Raw genomic sequence first — 13,672 nt, forward strand, 5'->3', positions numbered from 1 at the left:
TTTCCCTAAAAAAAAGAATGAAACGAATGAGTGGCCGGAGCTCTGACTTCCGATGCCACCTGCATCGAGGAGGGAACTCACAGAAGAGGAAGATAAAGCCACTCAGAAGACAAGGGGGCTACGTTTGCCACCCCTTTCCCAAGACCCAGTTCCCAACGAAGGGACCAAGAAGAGCACAGAAGGTGGGGGAGCCAGAGAGAGAAAGAGGAGAGAGGGAGAAATGACCCAAGGGCTTGATGGGCTGTAGCTCTATTGTTATGATTATTTTTTTTTTCAACGTTTATTTATTTTTGGGACAGAGAGAGACAGAGCATGAACGGGGGAGGGGCAGAGAGAGAGGGAGACACAGAATCGGAAACAGGCTCCAGGCTCTGAGCCATCAGCCCAGAGCCTGATGCGGGGCTCGAACTCACAGACCGCGAGATCGTGACCTGGCTGAAGTCGGACGCTTAACCGACTGCGCCACCCAGGCGCCCCTGTTATGATTATTTTAAGTTCAGTCGCACCTGCTCCTTGGGCAAAGGTGAGACTAAGAGGGCAAAAGAGGGAAGAGAAAGAGAAAAGAAGAAACCATTTCAAGTCACAGGGTGCCATTTTTCTCGTCTGCAATCATAATGCGTCATTAAAAATAAACGACAAAAATAGTATCGTCATGATCCAACAATCCATCACATGTGGTTCGCGGAGAACCAGGAAGAGAGGTATGAAGACCGCCACTCCCGTACGTATCACCTTTTGCAAACGCTGCCATACACAGTGTCTCCACAATAACGGGGTGACAGGCGGCAGGCATTGTCCCACCGTCCGGGGAGACAGTAACGTCACAGCTGGTGGGGGGCACGCCACGCACAGTTACCTGGCCCGTGAGTTGACACTGAAGGGGGTTCTACATAAATTTGGCAGATAAACATTTTTGCTTCGACCCATAACCCATTTCCCCCCTAGTGGAGTCCCTTTTTGGACAGGCGGGCAAAAAGAGACCACCTGCATACAGCCTGACCTCGAGCAGGGTGAACCTAGGGACTTTCCAGATACAGTGTATGTATTTTTTTCCCCTAAATATTAAAGAATAAAGAGTTATTGCCCCCCCCCAAAAGGAAAACACAGAATAGTGTAAATAAGAAAATAGATCCCACATAAGCCCACCATTTACAGACAATATTGACATTGCGGTGTGTTTTTTCAGCCTTCAAATAACGCATAGCATCCTGTGTGTGCAATTTAGAGCCTCGTTACTTCTCATTTAACATTACGATCGAAGAATCCCTCGTGTTGTTACCAACTATTTGTAAACATTGCCTTGATGACCGCATGTAATATTCCGGTATGGAGAATCATACCCATAGGTGCCATCCTGAACCACTTTTTTTATTATTTTATTAAAAAAATTTTTGTTCATTGTTTACTTATTTCGAGAGAGAGAGAGAGAGACAGACAGATTGTAAGTCAGGGAGGGACAGAGAGAGACGGGGACACAGAATCAGGAAGCAGGCTCCAGGCTCTGAGCTGTCAGCACAGGGCCCTGTGCAGGGCTCCAACTCACTAAGGGTGAGATCGTGACCTGACCCGAAGTCCAGCACTTAACTGACCGAGCCACCCAGGTGCCCCTTTAACCACTTTTATATTTTGAGACCTTCAGATTCTAGTTACTGCAAGTAAAACTCAAAGAACCTTTCTATGCATAAAGCTTTTCTAAGCTTCATCCATTATCCCTCCCCACAGAACAGATTTCATACAGTACAATTACACATCGAGGCTAAGGACATTTTAGCGCTTTCCAGAGTGTCTGATGAGGGTTCGTAGTGGTGCCCCTGGAGCCTGGAGGTGCCTGCTTGGCCTTGGCCGGCTGAGCTGAGCCCTGGAGTGTCTGTCACATGGGGTGGACCCTTCCCAGAGCTTCCTCCCCGGGAGAGGACCGGGGCCAAGGCCTAAGAAGGAGAGGGAAAGAGGCAGACCAATTAGAGGGAGCGTCTTCTGGCTCTAGGTCAGGAACCTTCTTTCTCTGTTACCTGCCTGCAGACCTTGAGCCAGGACCTTACCCTACCCCCCCCCCCCCCCCCCCCCCCCCCCCCCCCCCCCCCCCGCCCAGAGCTTTAGCAGGACTGGGAATAGCCCAGTCTCATTCCCGCCTCCCAAACTTGAGCAGCTGCTGGGAAGTTGCTGGCAGGTCACTCGGCGGGTGTGCGGTTTGCCCCACGTGGCCGGTCCCACCTCCCCCAGGACTTTGGAGAGCGAGCGCCAAAGCGTGGGTGGCTCTGGCGACCGACTCCCGCGGGCGGGGACCGCACCTGTCTGCTCCACAGCTGCCCCTCCAGCTCGGGGCCGGACACCCCGTCAGTAGGTGTTCGATACATCTGCCCAAGAGATGCGCGGCCACAGCTGGGGTGCGGGATGCGGTGAAAAGGAGTCTGCGGGGCTTGGAGCGTCTTTAAGTTACTGTTTGGAGCTGTTGGAAGGGATGTGGCGCTGGGCCCAGGGTGGTGGCGGCGGTGGGGGTGGGGGTGGGCTGGGGGGGGGGGGAGGACTCCCGGAATGCCCTTCTCTTGGCCTTAGCCCCTTCTCGCCTGCCAACCTCAAACTCCTGCAGGAAGGTAGAGCTGGCTGGCCGGCTGGCAATTGTAGTAATAGCGACCTTCTGCCGGCGCTGAGCCCACCGGCGCCATCCAAGGGGATCGCAGGCTGCGGAGGGCCGAGGGGGCCGGGGTCTGGCCTGGGGTCGGCCGGGGGCCGGGGCGGGGACGCGCGGGCACGGGGCGGGGCGCCCGCCGGCTCCGGGAGGCCCCGCCCGCCAGCGCGGTGCACTTGGCCCCGGAGGGCGCCGCCTCGGGCTCGGCTGTCGGTGTCCTAAGCGCGGCCGGCGGACCCGCTGCGCACCCGGCCGCCTGGACGCGCCAGACCCGGTAAGTCCACTCTCCCGCCTCCCGGCTCCTCGCCCCGCGCGCCGGCGCCGCAATCGGGCGACCCGGACGGGGGCTCCAGGGCCCCGGTCTCAGCCGCAGGGCAGGAGGCGCCGCGGCCCGCGCCCCCTCTCCGCTCTCGGCTCTGCCGGCTTCACTTAGAGGCGCACGCACAGAAAACGATCTCACCCGCCACAACGACCACACTTCCCCGTTTTTATTAAATCTCAGCCACTCTTGTAGAAAACTCGGCAAATGCCTAAAAGCATCCAAAGAGAACTAAAGCCGCCCAAGATCCCAGTCCCCACTCTTTCGAAGACCTCCATCCAGCTCGGGCAATACTGACATATACACCCAGCCTCGGAGGGAACGTTAGAATTTTTTTTGACCAGGAAGGGTCTTGGGCCTTGGCCTCTCCCTGGGGAAAAGGCTTGGGGCAATCATTGTTGGTATCTGATCTTGATTGTAGTAATTGGGGAAAATGTGGAACTTCTGGAAGCAAGCTGCCTGCGGTGGTGTCTTGGATCTATCGTCTGTTACATTGTCCCCACCTGGATTAAAAAAAAAAAATTAATGTTTGCTTATTTTGAGAGAGAGAGAGAGATTGTAAATTGGGGAGGGAGCGAGGGAGACAACAGAATCCCAAGCAGGCTCTAGGGTCTGAGCTGTCAGCACAGAGCCCGCCCGAAGCAGGGCTCGAACTCTCCAAGGGTGAGATCACGACCTGAGCTGAAGTTGGATGCTTAACTGACTGAGCCACCCAAGTGCCCCCTCCCACCTGGATTTTTTAAACTGCTATATGTAAGCTGTTTATTTCGAGTTCACATTTAGGTTAAGAAGGAGCTTCTGGTTCCATTAATGAAGGTTCTGGCCAGTAGCCACCAGGGCCATTTGTGTTCAGGCTGGTGGGGAACTTTGCTGTGGTCACACAATTGTTTAAATTCATATGTGCTGAGTTGCCAGAAAGCACCTTGACTCTGATCTGTGGGTATCTAAGGAGGTGGCAAAAAACCTGCTTTCTGTCATCTATTTCATATACTCGCCACAGGTGAGCTAAGGATGGGTCCAAGGAAGGCAATCTACCTTTCGAGAATGGCCCCGGGATGTCTCGCTTTTGACAGGTTCTTAGCAAGTGGATTGTTTTGAAAATAAAGTACATCTGAGGACATCAGAGGGACTCAGTCTTCTCATCTTAAGTCTCTGAAGGTAGAGCTGGTGGCTCAGGGCTTTCTGGTAGTTGAGTGGAACATTTATTCATTCATGCATTCATGCATGCATGCCTGCGTCCTATGAATATTTATTCTGCTCCTGCCATATGCCAGGTACTGTTCTAGTCCTTGAGATACATGCGGAAGATCACGCGCAATCGCCCTTGTCCAATGCGTAGGCTTTGGCGGAGAAGACAAACAACAAGCAATGGACATAATAAATAAGAAAATGATGTTGTATTAGCAGGTTTTAAGTATTATGGAAAAAAAGAGGAGGAAAACACGGTAAAGGGTTACCAGGAGTGGGGGGGGAAGGGATAAAAATTCTGCCACACTGTCAACAATTACTGACTGCCTTAAACCTTTTTAGGAGTAAGGCAGGTTGTAGACGTGTAGACATGTAGCTATGTTAGTAGTATAAATTTTAATATACAAAATAAATAATACTAATGATATAAATATAAATAAAAATAGCTTACATTGTATTATATAAAAACATACTGAGGGGCGCCTGGGTGGCGCAGTCGGTTAAGCGTCCGACTTCAGCCAGGTCACGATCTCGCGGTCCGTGAGTTCGAGCCCCACGTCAGGCTCTGGGCTGATGGCTCGGAGCCTGGAGCCTGTTTCCGATTCTGTGTCTCCCTCTCTCTCTGCCCCTCCCCCGTTCATGCTCTGTCTCTCTCTGTCCCAAAAATAAATAAACGTTGAAAAAAAAAATTAAAAAAAAAACCATACTGAAAAAAAGCATGCTGTATTGAAAGAGGTTTTCATTTGGCTACCCACCCAATTTCTTTCAAGAGTGTATTATTCCCTGTTGGTTATTTGCACGCGCAATCACATTGTGGTTGTAACGAACCTAATACTTTGCATTCGGATTTAATCCAGCAATCTCTTATTGAGCCATTCTGGGTGCTGGAGTGGGGACAAGGTGAGCAAGATAGTCTCTGACCTTCCTGAGCTTCTGGAAGGAAATGCCCAGACAAATGTACAAATTGCTACAATACCAATTAGCATATGAGTCATAGAGACAAGGCGCCACGTGGTTAAAGGAGGGGACATCTGAATGGGGTGTTGACACCCAGGTTGGCATAGGAGGAGGCATTTGGAGGGCCAGTAGAATTTTGACAAGGAAATATGGCGGTCACGGACCTCTTGCCGACAGAGCAGCAGAAGTTAGAGGTAGGAAAGTTGTGGGTTTGTTCCATATCTCACAGAATCCTGTGGTGTAGTCAGGGGAGATTCCATTGTGTCCAGTTTTCAGATAAGAATACTGAGGCCTCTGATTTTTTTTTTTTTTTTTTTTTTTAATTTGCTGAAGGTGATAATCCACCTGCCTTCCTTCTGACTTCAGCAGCCCTCCAGAGTCTGGGACTCCTACCGTCCATTCTCCACACCGAAATGCTCGTCCCTTTCCCCATATTATGTTGGGCTGGGTCCCTCTCACCAGCTCACTAGTTCATATTCCCATCCTGGAAGGGTCTGGGGGCCCCTGTTGGCTTCTTTTCTGCTCCCCTGAGATAATATATAAATATATCTCCGGAATTTGGACCCAGTGTTGAGATAAGGATGAAAATAATTGATAGTTGCTTCCAGGGAAAGCATGCTTGCGAGTTCTGGAATCAGTAAGATCATATGCACCAAAATTAGGTTAATCCATAATCAGTTTTACCCTCATTCTGCTTCCTGATACAAGTGAAGGCCAGTGAGGATTTCAAGACTGGATGCTCTTTGAGGAAATGCTGTTAAGACCATAGGAATGTTCTCCTTGCTCTACCCCCATAAGTAAAGGAAGGGCCCGGGGGAACCCTGTGTTTCATCTAGGACTGAGTCAGGGCTGGAACTCAGATCTTCGAGCTCTCACTCAGACACTCCCTACTCCCCCCAGCATCTATCCCTCTCAGCAAGTGTGGCTGGAGTCGGCCACAGAAGCCTTGGTTGCTCAGTAAACGCTTAAGAGAGAATGAAATGTGGCAATGCTAGGAAATCTGTTCTGAAAGCTTCCAGGCTGTGTTATCAGTGCAGCCGGGCGACATAGGCAGGACCTGTGAGGGAAATGCAAAAGGGGTGATATGCTCCAGGCCGGCGTGACGTCACTCACTGCCCCCTTCTCCTCTGGGTGCAGCTGGGAGTCTCCCAGGATCCCAGGCTCGTGGAGACCCAGGTGGTCTCTACTGGCAGCTTTCAGCTCAGCTCAGCTGCCCAGAACCCCGTATCCTGAGTGATTTCCAGCCGATCAGCAGCTCTGGGTCTAAACTTTGAAGAAGAAAAAAATGCACTAACCTTGATTGGGAGCGGTGTCCCTGCTGCATGAGGATGCTCAAACCCAGGCTGAGGCAGACACTTCTAGAAACCCCCTCTTTCTGGGCCCAGGAAGGCCAATTCGAGAATGTCCAGCGTGGGGGCGCTTGGGAGGCTTAGTCGGTTAAGCATCCAACTGGTGATTTCAGCCCAGATCGTGAGTTCGAGCCTCATGTCTGACTCTGTGCTGACCGCACAGAACCTGCTTGGGATCCTCTCTCACTGCCCCTTACCCACTAGTGTGCTCTCTCTCTCTCTCTCTCTCTCTCTCTCAAAATAAATAAACTTAAAAAAATAAATAAAAAGAGAATGGGGGAGAATGTCCAGCATGGGCTGGGCATAAAACTGGCTGTGTTTGGAATTGGACCTCCCTGGTTCCTGCTGCTTCTGCCCCCTCCCCCAGCCCCCTTGACACCGTGCAAGCTACAAACAGCTGTGGTTCACCCCAGGAGGGGAGGGGGTGTCCTGATGGCATATTTAGGTCACGAGCCTGTCCTCATTTGGGTAGCCCTGGTTTTACCTGATAAAAGTGCCCAAGTCCTCAGCTCCTTTGACCTTAAATACAGAATCTCTCTGTTCTCTGCAAAGTCCTGAGAACTCCTGTTTCTGTACTAATAAAATGTGAGTTCAGGGCCACGAGATTAAATTTTAGATGCATTTTTGATAAGAGACGTGACCTTGGGCAGGTCAGTTGAACTCTATGGAGCCTAGTTCCCTGTGCGTTAAGATTGCTGGCTTAGTTCTTCAAATCCATTTGAGTCCAGTAACGTGAAACAGTGGCCACTGGGCAGTGCTTTGGCATGATAATAGAAGCGAACTTGGAGAATGGGACATAAACCCCCAGCTGACATGCAGATTGAGTTCATTTACACCATGCTGACTATGAAGAGGACGTTGCCAAACTCATTTTGAGACTCATTACACAGAACGCCGCGTGACCCAGCATGCAGGCCTTGGGGGCACCGAGGGCATTTCGCAAAAGCAATACATTAAATTACGTGTAAAGTAAGAAAAAGATTTCCCTTTAAAAATTCAGAGTCATTATTTGAAAGGCAGTTAATGAACTTGACTTTCCTGGCCTGGCACAAGGCTGCGACAGGCTCAGCGTAATTGAAGGTGCCAGTGTGAGTCAGGTGGGAGGCAGCTGGGGTAAACGGAAGGCTTGAGAATTTCTCTCTGCAACTTCTGTTCACATTACATCAGGGACATAGGAGACCAAAAAAAAAAAAAAGAAAAGAAAATTTAAAAACCAAACGGGATTTGAAAATTATTGTATGAAATCATGGTTTCTCTTCGTATAAAACTCTTCCTGGCACCTTGCAGTACAAATGATTGGTCAATTTCCTAAGGTCCCATAGCCCAGTGGGTCTCATGCTTGGCTACAAATTAGGGTCACCTAGGAAGTTTTTGAAAGCCCTGATGCCAGCAAGGAAGCACAAATAAGGACATCACAGTCTTTGGAGGGGGTGGGGGTGTCCATCAGTATTTTTTTTTTAAAGCTCTCCAGGTGATTCCAATAGGTTACCAAGTGGGGGGGAGGGGGAGTCCCCAGACCACCGGCATGAGGAGCACCTGTGAATTTGGAAATGCGAATTCTCAGGCTCCACCCCCACCCTTCTGGATTCAGAAACTCTGGGAGTGGAGCCCAGCACTCTGCGTTTTCAGGTGATTTTTTTTTTAACATCTTTTAAATGTTTATTTTATTTTTGAGAGAGAGAGAGTGTGCACAAGTGGGGGAGGGACAGAGAGAGGAAGACAGAGGATCCAAAGAGGGCTGAGCTGTCAGCGCAGAGCCCGATGTGGGGCTCAAACTCACGAACCGTGAGATCGTGACCTGAGCCGAAGTCGGACACTCAACTGACTGAGCCACCCAGGCACCCCAAGAAGGTGATTCTTTTTTTTTTTTTTTAATTTTTTTTTCAACGTTTATTTATTTTTGGGACAGAGAGAGACAGAGCATGAACGGGGGAGGGGCAGAGAGAGAGGGAGACACAGAATCGGAAGCAGGCTCCAGGCTCTGAGCCATCAGCCCAGAGCCCGACGCGGGGCTCGAACTCACGGACCGCGAGATTGTGACCTGGCTGAAGTCGGACGCTTAACCGACTGCGCCCCCCAGGCGCCCCCCAAGAAGGTGATTCTAAAGCATGTTAAAGTTTGAGCACCCCTACTTTGGAGTAAGGCCTGGTGGGCTTTCCAAGCAGTTGTTTCTGTTGCTTTCTCCAGCCACGGAAAAGTCTGTCTGGTTTTAAGCAATGGGTCTTCTCCGTAATCCCACCCATATGAATTAGTTCCAAAAGTTGCTCTGAGGTTGACTTGCTGCGTGGAACTATGAGTTCTAAACCACTTAACTTCTGCTGGTTGTCTACCATGATTCCAATCTCGCGTGGTCGTGAAGCAGTAGGGATGCTCTAACAGTAATTAGCAGCGGGATTCCTTGCCAACTGTGGTCATTCCGTGTTTTTAGAAAAAAAAATTGCATCAGCTCAAGGCTTGTGTACCTTCCCGGGGCAGGGTTCTATGCATTCATAAGTGGTTTGAGGTCATTTAAAAGGAAAATGTTGGACATCTTGTTTGGAAATCTTAGCTGCCCAGAGCCTCTTGTCTTGAGTGATTTTCAGCAGACCAGCAGCTCTGGGTCTAAGCTTCGAAGAAAAAAAAAAAAAAAAATGTTACCAAATGATTCCTGTCTCCTGCTGTGGCTAGAATGGGGGGAAATGCTGGCTTGGGATAAGAATCAGAGGATGGGAGTCTCTGGAGCCTGCTTACCCCCTCCCAGATCTCAGACTCAAAAGCCCCAGAGGTGTCAGGAGAGCCCATAAACACGTTTGCGCCTTATTCATGAGCGTCTTCTCCACAAAGTAAAGGGAGCCACCATGGTCGGCCATGGAAGAGCCAGACCTAAAACCGCCGACCTCCAAATCCCTGGGCTGCTATTTCTGAAAGAGCAGGAAAAAACCAAGGCACTCACACCCGGGACCCTGAGCGCACACGGCTGTGTGCCCCTCTACTTACTGGGTTAGTGATCCCACAGCTGCAAATGTCAGTGATGTTTCTCCCTGGTCCCAAAGGGAAAAAGACGGAGCAGGCCTAAGGAACCTGGCCAGGGTCGTGTGGCCAGATAGCAGCAGGGCCAGAATCCAAACCCGGAGTGGAGGCGTAATTCCAACGTCTGATCACTTTCTCCTCCGGCATTCATGCTCCTTGAGCCCATGGGACCAAAGGGACTTAGCTAACGGTCTGAAGGCAGCTCAGGGGCATTCGTTAATCAGATACGCAGGTTACGGTTGCGAAGAATCAGGGCCCACCTGTCAAGAGGTATTAAGAAGTTCATGGACAGCTCCCAAGCTGCTGTGTGCCAGGCACCAGGCCAGGAGGCTGCAGGGGACAAGGTGGGGGACAGAGATGGTGACCATGGGTCAATCAGCAGGGAGCACACAGCCTTCAAGGGCATGGCATGCATCAGAGAAGGTTGAGCTGGACTAAGAAGCATCACCAGGCATCACTTTGGAGCTTCATGGGCCAAGAAGGAGGATGCCTAGGCTGGGTATGTCCAAAGAGGTGATGATGTGTACGGATGCTGAAAATGGAGTGTTTCGCCCCGAAGGTCAGAAGGAGCTCAGGGGGGCCTTTGAGCCGGAACGACAGGTTCTGGGGTGGGTACACGGCCACTCGGCTCACTGAGGCACGGAGCAGGGGGCGTGAGGGAGGTGGAGGGCCGTGGGGATGGCCGAGGGTAAATAAATCCCTGGCAGGTCGTTGGACACCCAGCTCTGGTGCCCAGAAGGGCAGCTGGGGTCATGGCCACACGGGTGAACCAGAAGGGGCAGGTGTAACCACACAGGGGGTGGGCAGAGTGAGAAGAAAGGAGGGCCAACTAAAGAATTCTGGGGCGCACCGACAGGCCAGGCATCGGTGGAGGGAGAGGGGCCTAGATGCCGCTAGGTGAGGCATCGTCCCCTAGGGCCGGGCTCAGAAGTTTTGAAATTAAGCCAATCCTAGGTTGACCAGTGTCCTAAGACGATATGTGATATCGCAGTCCCCCTCGTAGGTGGGAGAGGCGGAGCCCCCCACCCCCATCCCCACCTTGTACATTGGAATTTCTCTTTCCACAGTGTTTCTGACCAGAAACCGTGTACGAATGAAACCCGTTCAGTTTACCAGTGACCGTAAGGTGCAGTGTCTGAACGTGTGAACCCCCGACAGAATCCCAGAGCTACTTGGCAAAAGCTTTCACAAGCCCCAGGCCTGTTACACGGGTTTGCGGGGATAGTGACATCCAGATGAAAATGATGGGGAAACTGTCCCTTTCTGCGTGGCCGGTGCCAGTCACTCGGCAGAGGGCAGCGGGCAGGGAGGGGGCCCCCGAGAGGGGAGTTCTAGGTCAGGCTTTCCATCCACATGCTGTTCCATGCTGGAACAGACCACCCCTTGCCCGTTACCCTCCTAGGACGTCTGAGAGCACAGCAGTCTGACTAGCACGAACCACCAGGCGCCAGATATACGAAATGTGGGCTTTTTCCAGGTCCATAGGAGGACAAGGGTATTTGTTTGTTTCCCCTTTGCTTATGCAGTTAGAGGCCACAGCAGCATCCAGTTCTGGGGGAGCAGGCAGAGAAAAGAAGTAGGTGTGGGCCATGGGTACCGTGCAACCGTCGGAAGTAAAGGAGTGCAGACACGCCTCACCACCTGAGTGGCCATAAAGCCACGGTGGGGAGAGGAAGAGGAAGGAGGGGCAGCTATGTACCCCAATAGCACGTCTGTATGTCTTCGCCTGGGCTGCCGTAACAAAATCCCACAGACGGGGGGCTGAAACTGCAGACACACATTTTCCCACAGCTTGGGAGGCTGTAAGTCCAAGGTCGAGGTTCCGGAAGGGTTTGGTTCCTTGTGTGAGCTCTCTTCCTAGCTTGTAGCCAGCTGCCTTCTCCCAGGGTCCTCACGTGGTTCGAGAGAGATTTCTCTCTCTTATTATAAGGCTATAGTCCTATCAGGTTAGGGCCCCACCCGTATGACCTCATTTAACCTTGATTACCTCCTGCAGACCCCGTGGCCTGGTGCAGTCACGGTTGGGGGTTAGGGCTTCCACACGTGAACCGGGAGACACAATTCGGTCCACAGCACATAACCTCAAATACACACACACTACGCAACGTGTAGAGTGGAGGAGCCCCCCCCCCCCCCCGCCCGGTTGGTCGCCTCGGAGGGGGGTGGGGGTGGTGAGTGGAAATAAGACGGAATCGAGTGACCAACTGATCAAGCGAGAGAGGGGTGTGTGCAGATTCAAGGAGGCACATGCCATGGACTGAGGGGTACGTTGGGGCGCCCGTCCCCCCTGAGATTTCGAAAACCGCGCGCGCGTGTGTGGGTTCGGGCCGGCACACGCTTGCTGATTTCACACTGCGCTTTTCTCTTAGAAAGTTTTCTCGGGAAGTCGGAGCTCCCGCAGGGGAAACTCGAAGCCCAGCATGATTCTGTCCAACACCACGGCCACGACGCCCTTTCTGAACGCGCTGTGGCAGGGGACGGCTCACCAGGGCGGCAACACGTCAGGCCTGGCCCGCAGGTCGCCTGGCGGTGACGACAGCCAGCTGGAGGCACTCTATATCCTCATGGTGCTCGGCTTCTTTGGCTTCTTCACCCTGGGCATCATGCTGAGTTACATCCGCTCCAAGAAGCTGGAGCACTCCCACGACCCGTTCAACGTGTACATCGAGTCCGACACCTGGCAGGAGGAGGACAAGGCGTACCTCCAGGCCCGGGTTCTGGAGAGCTACAAGGCATGTTACGTCATTGAAAACCAGCTGGCCGTAGAGCGGCCCAACGCACACCTTCCCGAGATAAAACCTCTGTCATGACCCCGCAGTTGGCTAAACCTGGACAGATCCCATTTGACAATCTGATCTTTCTAATCATGTACCTTTTATATTCTTTATCAGAAGGATGTAATTGGGGTTTTTTTTTTTTTTTTTTTTTTTGCTGTTGTAAAGGGTGGATTCGTAACACCATTTCTCTAAAATCACATTCCTTCTGTAGGGGACCTCCAGCTATTCCCCAGTGCCTGACCCTGCCTTGTTAGTTTTAGCAGAATCCCTAAGATCATGGCCTCTGAGATACTTCCCGGACTCCCTTGCAGCGAGCAAGGTCACGGGATGAAGTTCTGGCCAGTAGAAGTGGGAGCGGTTCTAGAAAAGGAAGGGGTGTGTCGTCCACTCCCCTCCCCCTCTTCCCAGTGGCTGGGACGTGGAAGAGGTAGTGAACCAGCTTTGACTCTGTCCAGAAGGACACCATTGGGCGCCTGGGTGGCTCAGTCGGTTAAGCATCCAGCTTCAGCTCAGCTCACGATCTCACTGTTCGCTGGCTCAAGCCCCGCGTCGGGCTCTGTGCCGACAGCTCAGAGCCTTGAACCTGCTTCGGATACTGTGTCTCCCTCCCTCTCTGCTCCTCCCCTGCTCACTCTGTCTGTCTCTCTAAAATAAGCATTAAAAAAAATTTTTTTTTTTTTTAAAGAAAAGGACAGCATCCTCGCAGGTGACAGAGCAGTAAGAGTCTGGGTCGCTGGGCAACGTCACGGGGCAGTGTCTCTCTACCTTCCTGGTCACCCACCGCCAGCTCAGTCATTATAGGAAAGAGAAACTAACTCTGGCCTTCCTTGGGCCACTGCTATTTTGGTTCCTGTTAAAGTAACAGAGCCAATATCCTAACTAATATCCTATTTTATGGGGCTGAGACCAAAGGCGTAATATTCCCGTATTTGTCACAAGCTGGCCGCCTGCCCTTGTTAGGACAAAACCACTCTGCCCTTATCCTCTGCCTTCACCAGGGAGGCTCTGGCCTCCTCCTCCTTCCTCCTCCTGCACCTCCCTTACCCCCACCCTTCACACATACCCCCCCCAAACACACACACACACACACTCACACCCACGGAGGCACACACGTACACACAGAGACGCTCTCCCCCTCCCCCAACGCGGACACTTCCTACTCTCCTATCCCCATCTCAGAGGAGCTCACGTCCTCCAGGACTGAGATGCCGGAGAAAAAATTTCCACTTCTGAATGTGTACCAAGGGGAAGGTGCTCAGTTATCACGGCCGGAGGGAGAGACACATCCGCCAACCCCAGAACCCAGGAGAAGGTGTGGGCTTGGGCAAGTGGCAGCACCTGGGGTCAAGGCGGCGGGGCCTTTTGAGGTTGAATTGTGTCCCCCCCCTCAAAAGACGTGTTCAAATCCTAACCCTGGTACCTGTGAATGTGACCTGACTTGGAAACA

At 52.0% G+C, this 13,672-nt stretch overlaps 1 protein-coding gene across 1 annotated transcript; it reads left to right on the forward strand.

Moving 5' to 3' along the window:
- Nucleotides 1-2,795: 2,795 nt before the first annotated feature.
- On the forward strand, nucleotides 2,796-12,776 carry KCNE1 (potassium voltage-gated channel subfamily E regulatory subunit 1). The gene is made up of 2 exons (XM_043593651.1): nucleotides 2,796-2,900; nucleotides 11,818-12,776. The coding sequence occupies exon 2, from the start codon at nucleotides 11,869-11,871 to the stop codon at nucleotides 12,256-12,258; it is 390 nt and encodes a 129-aa protein (XP_043449586.1). The 5' UTR covers nucleotides 2,796-2,900; nucleotides 11,818-11,868; the 3' UTR covers nucleotides 12,259-12,776.
- The last annotated feature ends 896 nt before the right edge of the window (nucleotides 12,777-13,672 follow it).

This window comes from Prionailurus bengalensis, chromosome C2 (assembly GCF_016509475.1).
Source record: "Prionailurus bengalensis isolate Pbe53 chromosome C2, Fcat_Pben_1.1_paternal_pri, whole genome shotgun sequence".
Taxonomy (NCBI): Eukaryota; Metazoa; Chordata; class Mammalia; order Carnivora; family Felidae; genus Prionailurus; species Prionailurus bengalensis.

Bases quoted from the DNA above. Each gene is read 5' to 3' on its own strand.
- KCNE1 (XM_043593651.1), top strand. From the start codon at position 11,869: ATGATTCTGTCCAACACCACGGCCACGACGCCCTTTCTGAACGCGCTG.